Below are 15,703 nucleotides of genomic sequence, written 5' to 3'. Positions count from 1 at the left end.
ACAGAACTAGATAATTCTATAGAGACATAAAATTGTTGCCCACATTCTATACCGGCTAGCCGGTACAAACAAAAAACAAATGTCTTCTGCTTTCCTGGGGACTCACTACCTTTCCGTGTCACCGCTGCTTGGTTATTCATTTTCAGGAGAGGACTGGAATCCATGAATGCAGTACAAAAACAAAGGCTTCTCCAGCATTCGAAGAGGTCCTGGACGCCATTGGGTCCAGGGGGAAGTTCCAGACGAGGCTGAACATCGTCTTCGTTTGCTTTGCCTCATGCTTCGACCTGATGAGCGTCAACATGTTCTACCTGGCTATGCAGACTCCTGATCACTGGTGCTACGTCCCTGGCAGGGAACTTTCCAACCTTTCAGTTGAGGAGTGGAAGAACCTCACCATACCGAGGTTTGTAGCAGTAAATGTTTTAGCTTTCATCGATCGATTCTTGGTAGCATGTTTTATACAGTATGAATGGGAACACACACAACTTTGATGTAAAATTCTACAGTATTTATTATTTTTGCACAAACGGCTCTTATGCAACCGTCAGGTACAAAGATAAGTATGTGCTGCAGTGAAATTTTGTTGCCTCATGTATTTTAAACTAGTGCATCTAGAGAGTATCTCTATTTCCAGACATGTAAAATGTAAACGTTAGGTTTAAGAATAAAACAAGAGGGATTGTTTCAGTGTAAATGCTATGTAAGATAATTTAACTAAGATAAAATAAAGGAAGGAAGACGAACTATCTCGAAATAATTTGGAATGAATAAACATGTATCCATCAGCCTAAGCTTAGTACTGAATGACCAGATTCATAATCCCAGCCAGGCCCTGTTGTAAATTACACCTCTTTCGAATATGTATTGTTCAGTTTATTTTCTTCTGTGAACAACTATTGTAATTTGTATACGGTCCATTAATTAATGTGTCACATATTTTATCTTAGTTAAATGGTCTGTCATCGCATTTACACTGGAATAAAACCTGTTGTTTTAATCCTAAAATCTAACGTTAATATTTCTAATATAGTCTTTGGAAAAGTTATTGATTGGTTTTCTGCGAATGGGCTTGCTCTGAGCTTTGAAGAAACACAGTACACCCGCTTTTCTACTGCAAGGAATGCAGTTCCTTCAATAAATATAACACATCAGCAGAAGTCAGTAGCCAGGGTAGAGCATACTAAGTTTTTGGGTGTACATCTAGACAAGGATCTTAATTAGAAAATTCATATTTTGTATCTCCTAAAGCGACTAGGTTCATCAACTTGTGCTATCAGAATAATTGCTAAGTTAGAGGATATAAAAATTAGCTAGCTAATATTCTTTGCATACCTTCACTCTATGATGTCATACGGAATACTACACTCCTGGAAATTGAAATAAGAACACCGTGAATTCATTGTCCCAGGAAGGGGAAACTTTATTGACACATTCCTGGGGTCAGATACATCACATGATCACACTGACAGAACCACAGGCACATAGACACAGGCAACAGAGCATGCACAATGTCGGCACTAGTACAGTGTATATCCACCTTTCGCAGCAATGCAGGCTGCTATTCTCCCATGGGGACGATCGTAGAGATGCTGGATGTAGTCCTGTGGAACGGCTTGCCATGCCATTTCCACCTGGCGCCTCAGTTGGACCAGCGTTCGTGCTGGACGTGCAGACCGCGTGAGACGACGCTTCATCCAGTCCCAAACATGCTCAATAGGGGACAGATCCGGAGATCTTGCTGGCCAGGGTAGTTGACTTACACCTTCTAGAGCACGTTGGGTGGCACGGGATACATGCGGACGTGCATTGTCCTGTTGGAACAGCAAGTTCCCTTGCCGGTCTAGGAAAGGTAGAACGATGGGTTCGATGACGGTTTGGATGTACCGTGCACTATTCAGTGTCCCCTCGACGATCACCAGTGGTGTACGGCCAGTGTAGGAGATCGCTCCCCACACCATGATGCCGGGTGTTGGCCCTGTGTGCCTCGGTCGTATGCAGTCCTGATTGTGGCGCTCACCTGCACGGCGCCAAACACGCATACGACCATCATTGGCACCAAGGCAGAAGCGACTCTCATCGCTGAAGACGACACGTCTCCATTCGTCCCTCCATTCACGCCTGTCGCGACACCACTGGAGGCGGGCTGCACGATGTTGGGGCGTGAGCGGAAGACGGCCTAACGGTGTGCGGGACCGTAGCCCAGCTTCATGGAGACGGTTGCGAATGGTCCTCGCCGATACCCCAGGAGCAACAGTGTCCCTAATTTGCTGGGAAGTGGCGGTGCGGTCCCCTACGGCACTGCGTAGGATCCTACGGTCTTGGCGTGCATCCGTGCGTCGCTGCGGTCCGGTCCCAGGTCGACGGGCACGTGCACCTTCCGCCGACCACTGGCGACAACATCGATGTACTGTGGAGACCTCACGCCCCACGTGTTGAGCAATTCGGCGGTACGTCCACCCGGCCTCCCGCATGCCCACTATACGCCCTCGCTCAAAGTCCGTCAACTGCACATACGGTTCACGTCCACGCTGTCGCGGCATGCTACCAGTGTTAAAGACTGCGATGGAGCTCCGTATGCCACGGCAAACTGGCTGACACTGACGGCGGCGGTGCACAAATGCTGCGCAGCTAGCGCCATTCGACGGCCAAAACCGCGGTTCCTGGTGTGTCCGCTGTGCCGTGCGTGCGATCATTGCTTGTACAGCCCTCTCGCAGTGTCCGGAGCAAGTATGGTGGGTCTGACACACCGGTGTCAATGCGTTCTTTTTTCCATTTCCAGGAGTGTATTTTGGGGTAACTCAACACTCAGGCAAAAAGTATTCACTGCTCAAGAAGAAGTGGTTGCAATAACGTGTGGGGTTTGTAGTCAGTACTGCTAGGGAACGATATACACCACAATTCATGAAATAATTGAGAAACAGATAGCGAATATTGCAATCCGATACATCCAGTAATTACCGTAAGAACGACGGAAGACTTATCCTGTATGCTCGAGCTGTTAATCATTTTATTGTATCCCAGTGGGATCAAATGGCTCTGAGCACTAAGGGACTTAACATCTGAGGTCATCAGTCCCGTAGACATAGAACCACTTAAACCTAACCAACCTAAGGATATCACACACATCCATGCCCGCAGCAGGATTCGAACCTGCGACCGTAGCTGCAGCGCGGTTCCGAACTGAAGCGCCTAGAACCGCTCGGCCACAGCGGCCGGCTTGCCGCCTACAGATCACGTCTCGAGCGTGATAGGAAGACGTACACTTCACGACAGTCTCTAGCCGGCAACTTTTATGAATGACCCACCTTGAATTTCAGGCATGACAAGACGTTCCCCAATGTACCTTTAGGAGGCAGTTTGCTTCCACTACACAATGAATACAAGTGTGTCTTCGGGTCCATGGGTGTCGAACCCCATACTGATGTTGATCATTTACACCATTTTCGAACGGAATAAACGTTTGATCATTTAACACTTGTTGCCTGATGAGCACCTCCACCGTCTCCAGAATGAGGTTTAGCTTCTGTAACGTTTGGAAGGTAGGAGACGATATACTGGCAGAAGTACAGCTGTGAGTCGTGCTTCCGTAGCTCAGATGGTAGAGCACTTGCCCGTGAAAGGCAAAGGTTCCGAATTCGAGTCTCGGTCGGGCACACAGTTTTAATCTGCCAGGAAGTTTCACCTCCACCGTCTGATATAGAGGGTGGTCCACTGATCGTGACCGGGCCAAATATCTCACGAAATAAGCGTCAAACGAAAAAACTACAAAGAATGAAACTTGTCTATCTTGAAGGGGGAAACCAGATGGCGCTATGGTTGGCCCGCTAGATGGCGCTGCCATAGGTCAAACGGATGTCAACTGCGTATTTTTAAATAGGAACCCTCATTTTTATTACATATTCCTGTGGTACATAAAGAAATATGAATGTTTTACTTGGACCACTTTTTTCGATTTGTGATAGATGGCGCTGTAAGAGTCACAAACGTATCGCTCACAATTTTAGACGAACAGTTGATAACAGGTAGGTTTTTTAGATTAAAATACAGAACGCAAGTACGTTTGAACATTTTATTTCGGTTGTTCCAATGTGATACATGTACCTTTGTGAACTTGTCATTTCTGAGAACACATGCTGTTACAGCGCGATTACCTGTAAATACCACATTAATGCAATAAATGCTCAAAATTATGTCCGTCAACCTCAATGCTTTTGGCAATACATGTAACGACATTCCTCTCAACAGCGAGTAGTTCACCATCCGTAATGTTGACACATGCATTGACAATGCGCTGACGCATGTTGCCAGGCGTTATCGGTGGATCACGATGGCAAATATCCTTCAACTTTCCCCATAGAAAGAAATCCGGCAACGTCATATCCTGTCAACGTGCGGGCCACGGTATGGTGCTTCGACGACCAGTCCACCTGTCATGAAGTATACTATTCAATTCCGCTTCACCGCACGCGAGCTATGTGCCGGACATTCATCATGTTGGAAGAACATCGCCATTCTGTCATGCAGTGCAACCTCTTGTAGCAACATCGGTAGAACATTACGTAGGAAATCAGCATACATTGCACCATTTAGATTGTCATCCATAAAATGGGGACCAATTATCCTCCCATAATGCCGCACCATACATTAACCCGCCAAGGTCGCTGATGTTCCACTTGTCGCAGCCATCGTGGATTTTCCGTTGCCCAATAGTGCATATTATGCCGGTTTACGTTATCGCTGTTGATGAGTGACGCTTCGTCGCTAAATAGAACGCGTGCAAAGAATCTGTCAGCGTCCCGTAATTTCTCTTGTGCCCAGTGGCAGAACTCTACACGACGGTCCAAGTTATCGCCATGCAATTCCCGGTGCATAGAAACATGGTACGGGTGCAGTCGATGTTGATGTAGCATTCTCAACACCGACGTTTTTGAGATTCCCGATTCTCGCGCAATTTGTCTGTTGCTGACGTGCGGATTATCCGCGACAGCAGCTAAAACACTTACTTGGGCATCATCATTTGTTGCAGGTCGTGGTTGACGTTTCACATGTGGCTGAACACTTCCTGTTTCCTTAAATAACGTAACTATCCGCCGAACGGTGCGGACACTTGGATGATGTAGTCTAGGATACCGAGCAGCATACATAGCACATGCCCGTTGGGCATTTTGATCACAATAGCCATACATCAACACCATATCGACCATTTCCGCAATTGGTAAATGGTCCATTTTAACACGGATAATGTATCACGAAGCAAATACCGTCTGCACTGGTGGAATGTTACGTGATACCACGTACTTGTACGTTTGTGACTATTACAAAGGGAAAAAAGTGGAGTGTTTACTCATATTTCTTTACGTACTGCACGAATATGTAATAAAAAATGGGGGTTCCTATTTTAAAAAACGCAGTTGATATCCGTTTGATCTATTGCAGCGCCGTCTAGCGGGCCAACCATAGCGCCATCTGGTTTCCCCCTTAAAGCTAGACGAGTTTCGTTCTTTGTAGTTTTTTCTTTTGGTGCTTAGTTCGTGAGATATTTGGCCCGGTCACTATCAATGGACCATCTTGTATATTGGAACGATGCTTCGTGACGTAACATCTCCCTTCTAGGTCCGTACATAAAATACATTTGTTGCTCCAGTAATTCCTGTTATAACTTTTCTCAGACATCTGTCCGCATACCGAGTCAGAAATTTCATGTCGTCCGCCAGATACCTACATTCGTGCAGAAGAAATGATGCTGCACCCACTGCAAAGGCACTATTTCTCGTGGCGCGTTAGTCCGCGATTAAGATTCGAATTCCGATTGCTTGCGCTGCGAAGAATTTGAACCTGCTCCATCAACTCAACCACAGGGGAATGACCATTTACTACAAGCGTGTTCTTAAGCTCCCTTAGAAACGTCGTGTACGAGGACTGAAAAAAAAATCACTATTAATATTGAGACTTTGTGTACTTAGGAAATATGTTCAGTTGCTAGTGGCTGGACCCAAGCTAGAGCCTATCTCTGTCCAAATTTACATTTTTGCATGTACTGGTGTTCCAAACATTTTGTGCATTTCACAGCGTAAACAGACAACTGTAGGTCGCAAAACAATAGCGTGTTAATATGACACGACGAAAAGTTCTTCAGTAGTATCAAGAATCTCTCTTCTTGTCTGGATGTAATTATTTCGTATATTTATTTTTCCACTCTTTTCGGTCCGCAGCTCGTGGTCTTGCGGTAGCGTTCTCGCTTCTCGCGCACGGGCTCCCGGGTTCGATGCCCGGCGGGGTCAGGGATTTTCCCTGCCTCGAGATGACTGGGTGTTGCTGTGTCGTCTTCATCATTATCATTCATCCACATTACTGTTGGAGGAAGGCAATGGCAAACCACCTCCTTTAGCGCCTTACCTAGTCATCAGCGCCGGTCTCCTGCATCTTTCCCTACTTTCCTCGGAGTATGGCGCCTCATCATCACTGTTTTCGCGTCACATGAGTAAGCTGTGGGCTCCTCTTTTACGCCCTAAGTTATGTCCTGCTTGTTACAGGGAAGGAGCCTCGTTCAGCAAGTGCCTGATGTACAACCGGAGTGATGTGACTGACTTCAGCGGCAGCAGGGAACCTGTGAAGTGCCAGCACGGTTGGGAGTATGACGACACGTGGTTCTCCCTGACGGTGACGTCACAGATGAACTGGGTCTGCGACAACCGGCAGGCCGTCAATGACGTCTTCTTCTACTCACAGATTATTGGAGTGGCCCTGGGGTTACTGTTTGGCTACATTGGCGACATGTGCGTAGCTATTTTTTTTATTACCGGTTTCATCCACCATGAAAAGACACACTTATTATTTTCAGTACACAGAGTGTTACAAAAAGGTACGGCCAAACTTTCAGGAAACATTCCTCACACACAAACTAAAGAAAAGATGTTTATGTTGACATGTGTCCGGAAACGCTCAATTTCCATGTTAGAGCTCATTTTAGTTTCGTCAGTACGTACTGTACTTCCTCGATTCACCGCCAGTTGGCCCAATTGAAGGAAGGTAATGACTTCGGTGCTGGTGTTGACATGCGACTCATTGCTCTACAGTACTAGCATCAAGCACATCAGTACATAGCATCAACAGGTTAGTGTTCATCACGAGCGTGGTTCTGCAGTCAGTGCAATGTTTACAAATGAGGAGTTGGCAGATGCTCATTTGATGTATGGATTAGCACGGGGCAATAGCCGTGGCGCGGTACGTTTGTATCTAGACAGATTTCCAGAACGAAGGTATCCCGACAGGAAGACGTTCGAAGCAATTAATCGGCGTCTTAGGGAGCACGGAACATTCCAGCCTATGACTCGCGGCTGGGGAAGACCTACAACAACGAGGACACCTGCAATGGACGAGGCAATTCTTCATGCAGTTGACGATAACCATAATGTCAGCGTCAGAGAAGTTGCTGCTGTACAAGGTAACGTTGACCACGTCACTGTATGGAGAGTGCTACGGGAGAACCAGTTGTTTCCGTACCACGCATAGCGTGTGCAGGCACTATCAGCTGCTGATTGGCCTCCACGGGTACACTTCTGCGAATGGTTCATCCAACAATGTGTCAATCCTCATTTCAGTGCAAATGTTCTCTTTACGGATGAGGCTTCATTCCAACGTGATCAAATTGTAAATTTTCACAATCATCGTGTGTGGGCTGACGAGAATCCGCACGCAATTGTGCAATCGCGTCATCAACACAGATTTTCTGTGAACGTTTGGGCAGGCATTGTTGGTGATGTCTCGATAGGGCCCCATGTTCTTCCACCTACGCAGAATGGAGCACGTTATCATGATTTCATACGGGATACTCTACCTGTGCTGCTACAACATGTGCCTTTTCAAGTACGACACAACATGTGGTTCATGTACGATGGAGCTCCTGCACATTTCAGTCGAAGTGTTCGTACGCTTCTCAACAACAGATTCGGTGACCGATGGATTGGTAGAGACGGACCAATTTCATGGGCTCCACGCTCTGACCTCAACCCTCTTGACTTTCATTTATGGGGGCATTTGAAAGCTCTTGTCTGCGCAACCCCGGTACCAAATGTAGAGACTCCTCGTGCTCATGTTGTGGACGGCTGTGATACAATACGCCATCCTCCAGGGCTGCATCAGCGCATCAGGGATTCCATGCGACGGAGGGTGGATGCATGTATCCTCGCTAACGGAGGACATTTTGAACATTTCCTGTAACAAAGTGTTTGAAGTCACCCTGGTACGTTCTGTTGCTGTGTGCTTCCATTCCATGATTAATGTGATTTGAAGAGAAGTAATAAAATGAGCTCTAACATGGAAAGTAAGCGTTTTTGGACACATGTCCACATAACATTTTTCATTTCTTTGCGTGTGAGGAACGTTTCCTGAAAATTTGGCCGTACCTTTTTGTAACACCCTGTATAAGAATTTAAATTATTTTTGGAATTTATGATAGGTTTTTCCATAGCGACAGATATGTAGTACATTTCACATATCACTACCGTTTCAGTCACTATAATAAGAGTGCATTATTATTATTATCGATGTATTCCTATATGTCACGTGCATTACACTGTACTTTCGCATTGTATCTTTTTCTTTAGGCTCTGTGGTGAAGTTAGTTACTTGCTTATGCTCCATGGATTCTTTTTAAAGTGGTACTAGATATTTATCTTAGCAAAAAGAGGAAACCGAAAGCTAATCTTATTCGTACATAGAAGCCAAAGGTACTTAAGGGTTTAGTTGGTTAAGAATTTTACGACTTTTGTACACACAGACATACACGCGCACCTATCCTTCATACTTTTCTATAGTAAATATTGAGTTCAAGGAGCTGAAAGTAGATTAATGTTACACGTAATTGACCTAAGATTAAGATACTGCAGTACGATGTATTACATTGTGAAAGTGTGTTCTCGAATCATTTTTTACTATTAATTTATGACACATTTCTGCCAATTAGTATTCAGTTGTATAGGAAAATATAATATATATCGTAACGATGTAAGATGTATTTCACAAATTTATTGGTCTTATTTGTCCTCTTATTTTCCTTGAGCAGTTTACAGCACATTTTTATTCCCAGGAAGAAAATGATATTCTGAGTTTTCCATTTGTTTTTTCCTCCTATATTTAACGTCAAGTTTGATCATGCTCTATAATCATAACCAGAACTTTAGGGGACTACCAACTGATGTTTTCTTAATGTGGATAAAAGGTTATTAAATGTGCTCCATGATATTAGTATAAACTTTAATTCCTGAAAGAGATTTTTATAGTAAACCGAGTTACTATTTTTACTTATTACTCTGATGCCCGTTGTCTGTAGGATTGGTGGGGTTTAAGAGACCAAACTACATGGTTATCAGTCGGTCCATCCTATACGTGCCAAGTGGGGAAGTGTCCTCAGAGTGGAAGGACGCAGAAGGCAAACCCTGATGAACGTGTTGTAACTGAGGATCAATAAAACCAAAAGATACTAGTAGAAGCAAGCAGAAGTGAGTGACGGGTAAGTGGGGGAATGGGGGTGTGTTTCTCCACTCAGAAAATAGCTGGAGGCATCCAAAACATGTCATGTCTGAGGTGCACCCTCTGCATGCGACTGGCGTTTCCTCTCCCTCCATTATCACAATAAAAACTAGCAAAACAGGCAAGTTTATTAAACGTCATGGAAGACAATAGCACCGATGAGACAGTAAACCAACGATATATGAGTAAAAGAATAAGGACTTGAGAGGTGGGAAGGGCAAAAGCCAGGCTGGATCACCGACCATCCCCTGGGTTGGAGCAGGAGAGGGGGTACCCCTCCAACCCTCAAATGACTGACGATGCCATTGTGCCCTCCCTCACAGAGAGGAGTAGAAACCAACTTTATGGGTAAAATGTGAAACCAGATCAGCCACTCTGACGTCATCCACTAGCACCAGAGGCAGCGTATCTGCAGGTTTAGGGTTTTACTGTACAGTGGCCAGTTTAGAGCGTTCCAGAAGGATGTGGACACCCATCAGATTGGCACCACACCGACAGTGGGGTGAATCCTCATGTTGTAGGCTGTGGCTGTGGGTCAGCCAAGTGGGGCCAGATTAGATTAGATTAGATTAATACTAGTTCCATGGATCATGAATACGATATTTCGTAATGATGTGGAACGAGTCAAATTTTCCAATACATGACATAATTAGGTAAATTTAACAACATACTTAAGTTAATATAACAAGCTTTTTTTTATTTTTTTAGTATTTTTTTTCTTAATTTATATCTAAAAATTCCTCTATGGAGTAGAAGGAGTTGTCATTCAGAAATTCTTTTAATTTCTTCTTAAATACTTGTTGGTTATCTGCCAGACTTTTGATACTATTTGGTAAGTGACCAAAGACTTTAGTGCCAGTATAGTTCACCCCTTTCTGTGCCTAAGTTAGATTTAATCTTGAATAGTGAAGATCATCCTTTCTCCTAGTATTGTAGTTATGCACACTGCTATTACTTTTGAATTGGGTTTGGTTGTTAATAACAAATTTCATAAGAGAGTATATATACTGAGAAGCTACTGTGAATATCCCTAGGTCCTTAAATAAATGTCTGCAGGATGATCTTGGGTGGACTCCAGCTATTATTCTGATTACACGCTTTTGTGCAATAAATACTTTATTCCTCAGTGATGAATCACCCCAAAATATGATGCCATATGAAAGCAATGAGTGAAAATAGGCGTAGTAAGCTAATTTACTAAGATGTTTATCACCAAAATTTGCAATGACCCTTATTGCATAAGTAGCTGAACTCAAACGTTTCAGCAGATCATCAATGTGTTTTTTCCAATTTAATCTCTCATCAATGGACACACCTAAAAATTTGGAATATTCTACCTTAGCTATATGCTTCTGATTAAGGTCTATATTTATTAATGGCATCATACCATTCACTGTACGGAACTATATGTACTGTGTCTTATCAAAATTCAGTGAGAGTCCGTTTACAAGGAACCACTTCGTAATTTTCTGAAAGACAGTACTGACAATTTCATCAGTTAATTCTTGTTTGTCAGGCGTGATTACTATACTTGTATCATCAGCAAAGAGAACTAACTTTGCCTCTTCATGAATATAGAATGGCAAGTCATTAATATATAATAAGAACAACAAAGGACCCAAGACTGACCCTTGTGGAACCCCATTCTTGATAGTTCCTCAGTTTGAGGAATGTGCTGATCTTTGCATGTTACGAGAACTACTTATTTCAACTTTCTGCACTCTTCCAGTTAGGTACGAATTAAACCATTTGTGCACTGTCCCACTCATGCCACAATACTTGAGCTTGTCTAGCAGAATTTCATGATTTACACAATCAAAAGCCTTTGAGATATCACAAAAAATCCCAGTGGGTGGTGTTCGGTTATTCAGATCATTCAAAATTTGACTGGTGAAAGCATATATGGCATTTTCTGTTGAAAAACCTTTCTGGAAACCAAACTGACATTTTGTTAGTACTTCATTTTTACAGATATGTGAAGCTACTCTTGAATACATTACTTTCTCAAAAATTTTGGATAAAGCTGTTAGAAGGGAGATTGGACGGTAATTGTTGACATCAGATCTATCCCCGTTTTTATGCAAAGGTATAACAATAGCATATTTCAGTCTATCAGGGAAAATGCCCTGTTCCAGAGAGCTATTACACAGGTGGCTGAGAATCTTACTTATCTGTTGAGAACAAGCTTTTAGTATTTTGCTGGAAATGCCATCAATTCCATGTGAGTTTTTGCTTTTAAGCAAGTTTATTATTTTCCTAATTTCAGAGGGAGAAGTGGGTGAGATTTCAATTGTATCAAATTGCATAGGTATGGCCTCTTCCATTAACAGCCTAGCATCTTCTAAGGAACACCTGGATCCTACTATACCCACAACATTTAGAAAATGATTATTAAAAATATTTTCAACTTCTGACTTTTTGTTCGTAAAGTTTTCATTCAATTTGATGGTAATACTGTCTTCCTCTGCTCTTGGTTGACCTGTTTCTCTTTTAATAATATTCCAAATTGTTTTAATTTTATTATCAGAGTTGCTGATTTCAGACATGATACACATACTCCTGGATTTTTTAATAACTTTTCTTAATATAACACAGTAGTTTTTATAATTTTTGATAGTTTCTGGGTCACTACTCTTTCTTGCTGTCAGATACATTTCCCTTTTCCGGTTACAAGATATTTTTATACCCTTAGTAAGCCATGGTTTGTTACAAGGTTTCTTACGAGTATATTTAACTATTTTCTTGGGGAAGCAGTTTTCAAATGCATTTACAAAAATGTCATGAAATAAATTATATTTTAAATTGGCATCAGGTTCACGGTACACCTCATCCCAGTCTATCTGCTGTAGGCTTTCCTGAAATTTGCAATTGTTAAATCGTTGACAGAATGTACTACTTTGGAGGACTGTTTAGTATTGCTGAATGGAGCTATGTCATATATTGTAACTAGCTGTGCACCATGATCAGAAAGACCACTCTCAACAGGCTGAGCATTTATCTGGTTAAACTTATCTTGGTCTATAAAGAAGTAATCTATCAGTGAGCTGCTATCCTTTACCACCCGAGTAGGAAAATCAATAACGGGTGTCAAATTGAAAGAACCGAGTAATACTTCAAGGTCATTTTTCCTATTACCCTCTTTCAGAGAATCTACATTGAAGTCTCCACAAATAATAATTTGCTTCCCCCTGTCTGACAGATAGCACAACAAGGAGTCCAAATTTTTCAGAAGTAGATGAAAATTTCCTGATGGGGACCTATATACAGTTACAATTATAAATGTGCCTTTATTTAATTTAAGCTCACAGGCACATGCTTCTATATGTTTCTCTACACAAAACTTTTTTGTTTCTATACTTTTTGCACAATGATAACTTTTGACATATATGGCAACTCCTCCTTTCTCCATATTTTCTCTCATTACATGTGCAGAGAGCTTATATCCACTTACATTTACCTTATCCATATCAGTAACAATGTGATGCTCAGACAGGCATAGTATATCTATTTCATTCTCAGCTTCTAAATCTTCTAAACAAACCAGAAGCTCATCTACTTTATTCTTTAAACTCCCAATATTTTGATGAAATATACTTACATTATTTTTAATTATACTTTTCTGAGAACCTTGCCTTATTCTAACATTTGCAGTACTCTCCTGTCTGAGTTTCTCATTGTGCTTAGGCCTAGTTCCTATACCAGTGGTCACACGGTGTTCAGAGAGGCAGATTATGTCAACTGGGTTGGGTGACTTTAATTCATCAATGCAATTACCTAGGACTGAGATACAACTTGGTGGAGATACAATTTCTGGTGATTGGTGAAAATTTATAATTGATAGCTGTGATTGGTGATCCAATGTGCTAGAATTGTGCTGTTTAATTTCTTTCCTAAACTGAAGATTTGTTTCAATCCTGACCTCTCGTAGAACTTGACATCTTTCTGTCTTACCTATCCTAAAAAAGGTGCTGCTCCAACACCTGTAACCACTGGTATTTTACCATTCATGGCAGTGCCTCCCCCCCTTAAATTTCCTGCTATTACCCCAGCCAGTTTCCCCTTCCCTTTCCTGTTGAGATGTAGGCCGTGCCTGGTATAGTCCCACCTACTGAGATAATCAACAGGAACCACACCAATATGAACCCCCACACCCGACCCAAGCAGCCGTTCCAACTCCAAATTAACTCTCCCAACAGAAGAGTTCAAATGAAGCCGGTCATGGCGTCTCAGGACAGATACAAATTCAACATTGGTGTGTCTCGATGCCGACGCAATCTTTACCAGGTCACACTCTATACTGTACCCAGGATCTCTGTCGATGCTGTTCCCTGGCCCTCCCACAATAACCACGGTGTCTTCCCTGGTAAATCCTTTACAGAGTGAACCTAAATCCTCTGTCACCTGATCCAGACTAGCACTTGGTTTGAAAAAATTTGTGACCTGGTATTCTGGTCCTAATTCCTCCTGCAGAAGTTGGCCTACACCTCTGGCATGAGAACTGCCTAACAACAAAACTTTCTTCCTTTTCAATGACTTTCCTACATTCTTTTTCAATATCCTATTGAAAGTTTGTTGTGTCCTGTCTACACCTACCTCTGCTTGAGGCTCATCAGTTTCTAACTGAAGCAACAGGTCAAACTTATTTTTGACATTCACCACAAAACTGCCAGACTTAGTTCTAGGCCTGTTCCTTCTGCTACCTGTTGCCACTTCCCACCTCTCTTTGCCCTTTCCCTCCTTAACCTGTCCAGATCTTCCCTAGCCTGATCTATCTCAGCCTGAAGGGCAGCAATTTTCCCCTCCTGTTCCACTATCTTCCTATCTCTAAATGTGAAGCTGGCAGAGAATGGCATATTCTCTGTGAGAAGCACGAAGGGAAGAGTGCCACATGGAACGGTGGCTTATTTCTTGCAGTTTGTTCGGAGAAAGCAGGGCACACCAAGCGGTGCTCAGCTGATGGTGGAGAGTCGACTGTAGGCCAAGTTCTGAACCTTTAAACTCCAAAGTCGCCGATCTGGTAGCTAACGTGGCCAACAGGTCAGCATATTCGTTCACTGGGGTCCCAACGTGACCTGGGGTCCAGACAAAGACGACCGACCATCCATCTTGATGGAGGTCGGAATGGAGATCTGGATAGTCACGACCAGTGGGTGTCGGGGGCAGCGCTGGTCGATAGCCAGGTGACAATTTTTAACCTTGAAATTTATACTGTTATTACACAATCCATGATATTATCACCTAATGTTTATTTAATGGTTCATGGTGTGGGTTCCTGGCATCATGTCCTAGTTCATGAACCACGGGCAACGTATGAGTGGCCAAGTAAGTGGTCCTGACAGTCGGGATACCAGTTACTTTGGAATAAGGCTGGGCATCTCGGACATATTCCGAGTCGTCGCCACCTTTGTGCTCATACGGCAAAGACTACCAAATCCACCGGTTAGTCCCTCAGCGGTTAGGGGTAAAACTCAATGGGACCCGGGGCCAGTAAGGCTAGCAACCTGCTTCCCTGGTACTATAAATATGATGCTGGCAACAATCAGAGCAAAATGCTTCGGACCTTTGGAGGTGACGGAGTCCCACCTCTAATTGACAAACCAGGGACTCATAAGATACGACTCGGCAAACGAATGGTAACGAGATGGGGAGCTATTAATATCAATGGGGGCTACTCTGGGAACAAGGTAGAGCTGGCAGACGCTGCAAGTAAGATGGGGCTGGACGTTTTAGCTGTTAGTGACATTCGGGTAAGGGGTGAGAAAGAAGAGGAAGTGGGAGAATACAAGGTCTGCCTGTCAGGAGTCAAAGCAGGAGTAGCACAATGGGGTGTAGGGCTTTCCATCAGGAAAGAAATGGAACCCAGCGTAGTTGCAATAAGGTATGTAAACGAACGACTGATGTGGATAGATTTGACAGTGTCTAGCAAGAAAATTAGGATTGTGTCAGTATATTCGCATTGTGAAGGGACAGATCAAGATAAGATGGATAGTTTTTATGACGCACTCAGTGATATAGTTGTTAGAGTAAAGGACAAGGACAGTGTTCTGCTCATGGGTGATTTTAATGCCAGGATTGGAAATCGAACAGAAGGGTATGAAAAGGTTGTAGGTAAATTTGGAGAGGATATGGAGGCCAACAGGAACTGGAAACAGCTCTTGGATTTCTGTGC

The 15,703-nt window shown here is 43.2% G+C and overlaps 1 protein-coding gene across 1 annotated transcript in view; it reads left to right on the top strand.

Annotated features, from left to right (window-relative positions):
• Nucleotides 1–317: 317 nt before the first annotated feature.
• LOC124789249 (solute carrier family 22 member 7-like) overlaps nt 318–15,703 on the top strand; it is a 29,637-nt gene continuing 14,251 nt past the window's right edge. The window contains exons 1-2 of the mRNA XM_047256544.1: nt 318–406; nt 6,537–6,779. Coding sequence (XP_047112500.1) covers nt 318–406; nt 6,537–6,779 — 332 coding nt within the window. The remainder of the gene's footprint in view (nt 407–6,536; nt 6,780–15,703) is intronic.

Source organism: Schistocerca piceifrons, chromosome 3 (genome assembly GCF_021461385.2).
Source record: "Schistocerca piceifrons isolate TAMUIC-IGC-003096 chromosome 3, iqSchPice1.1, whole genome shotgun sequence".
In the NCBI taxonomy this organism is placed as follows: Eukaryota; Metazoa; Arthropoda; class Insecta; order Orthoptera; family Acrididae; genus Schistocerca; species Schistocerca piceifrons.
This window is presented reverse-complemented; position numbering and strand designations above follow the sequence as displayed.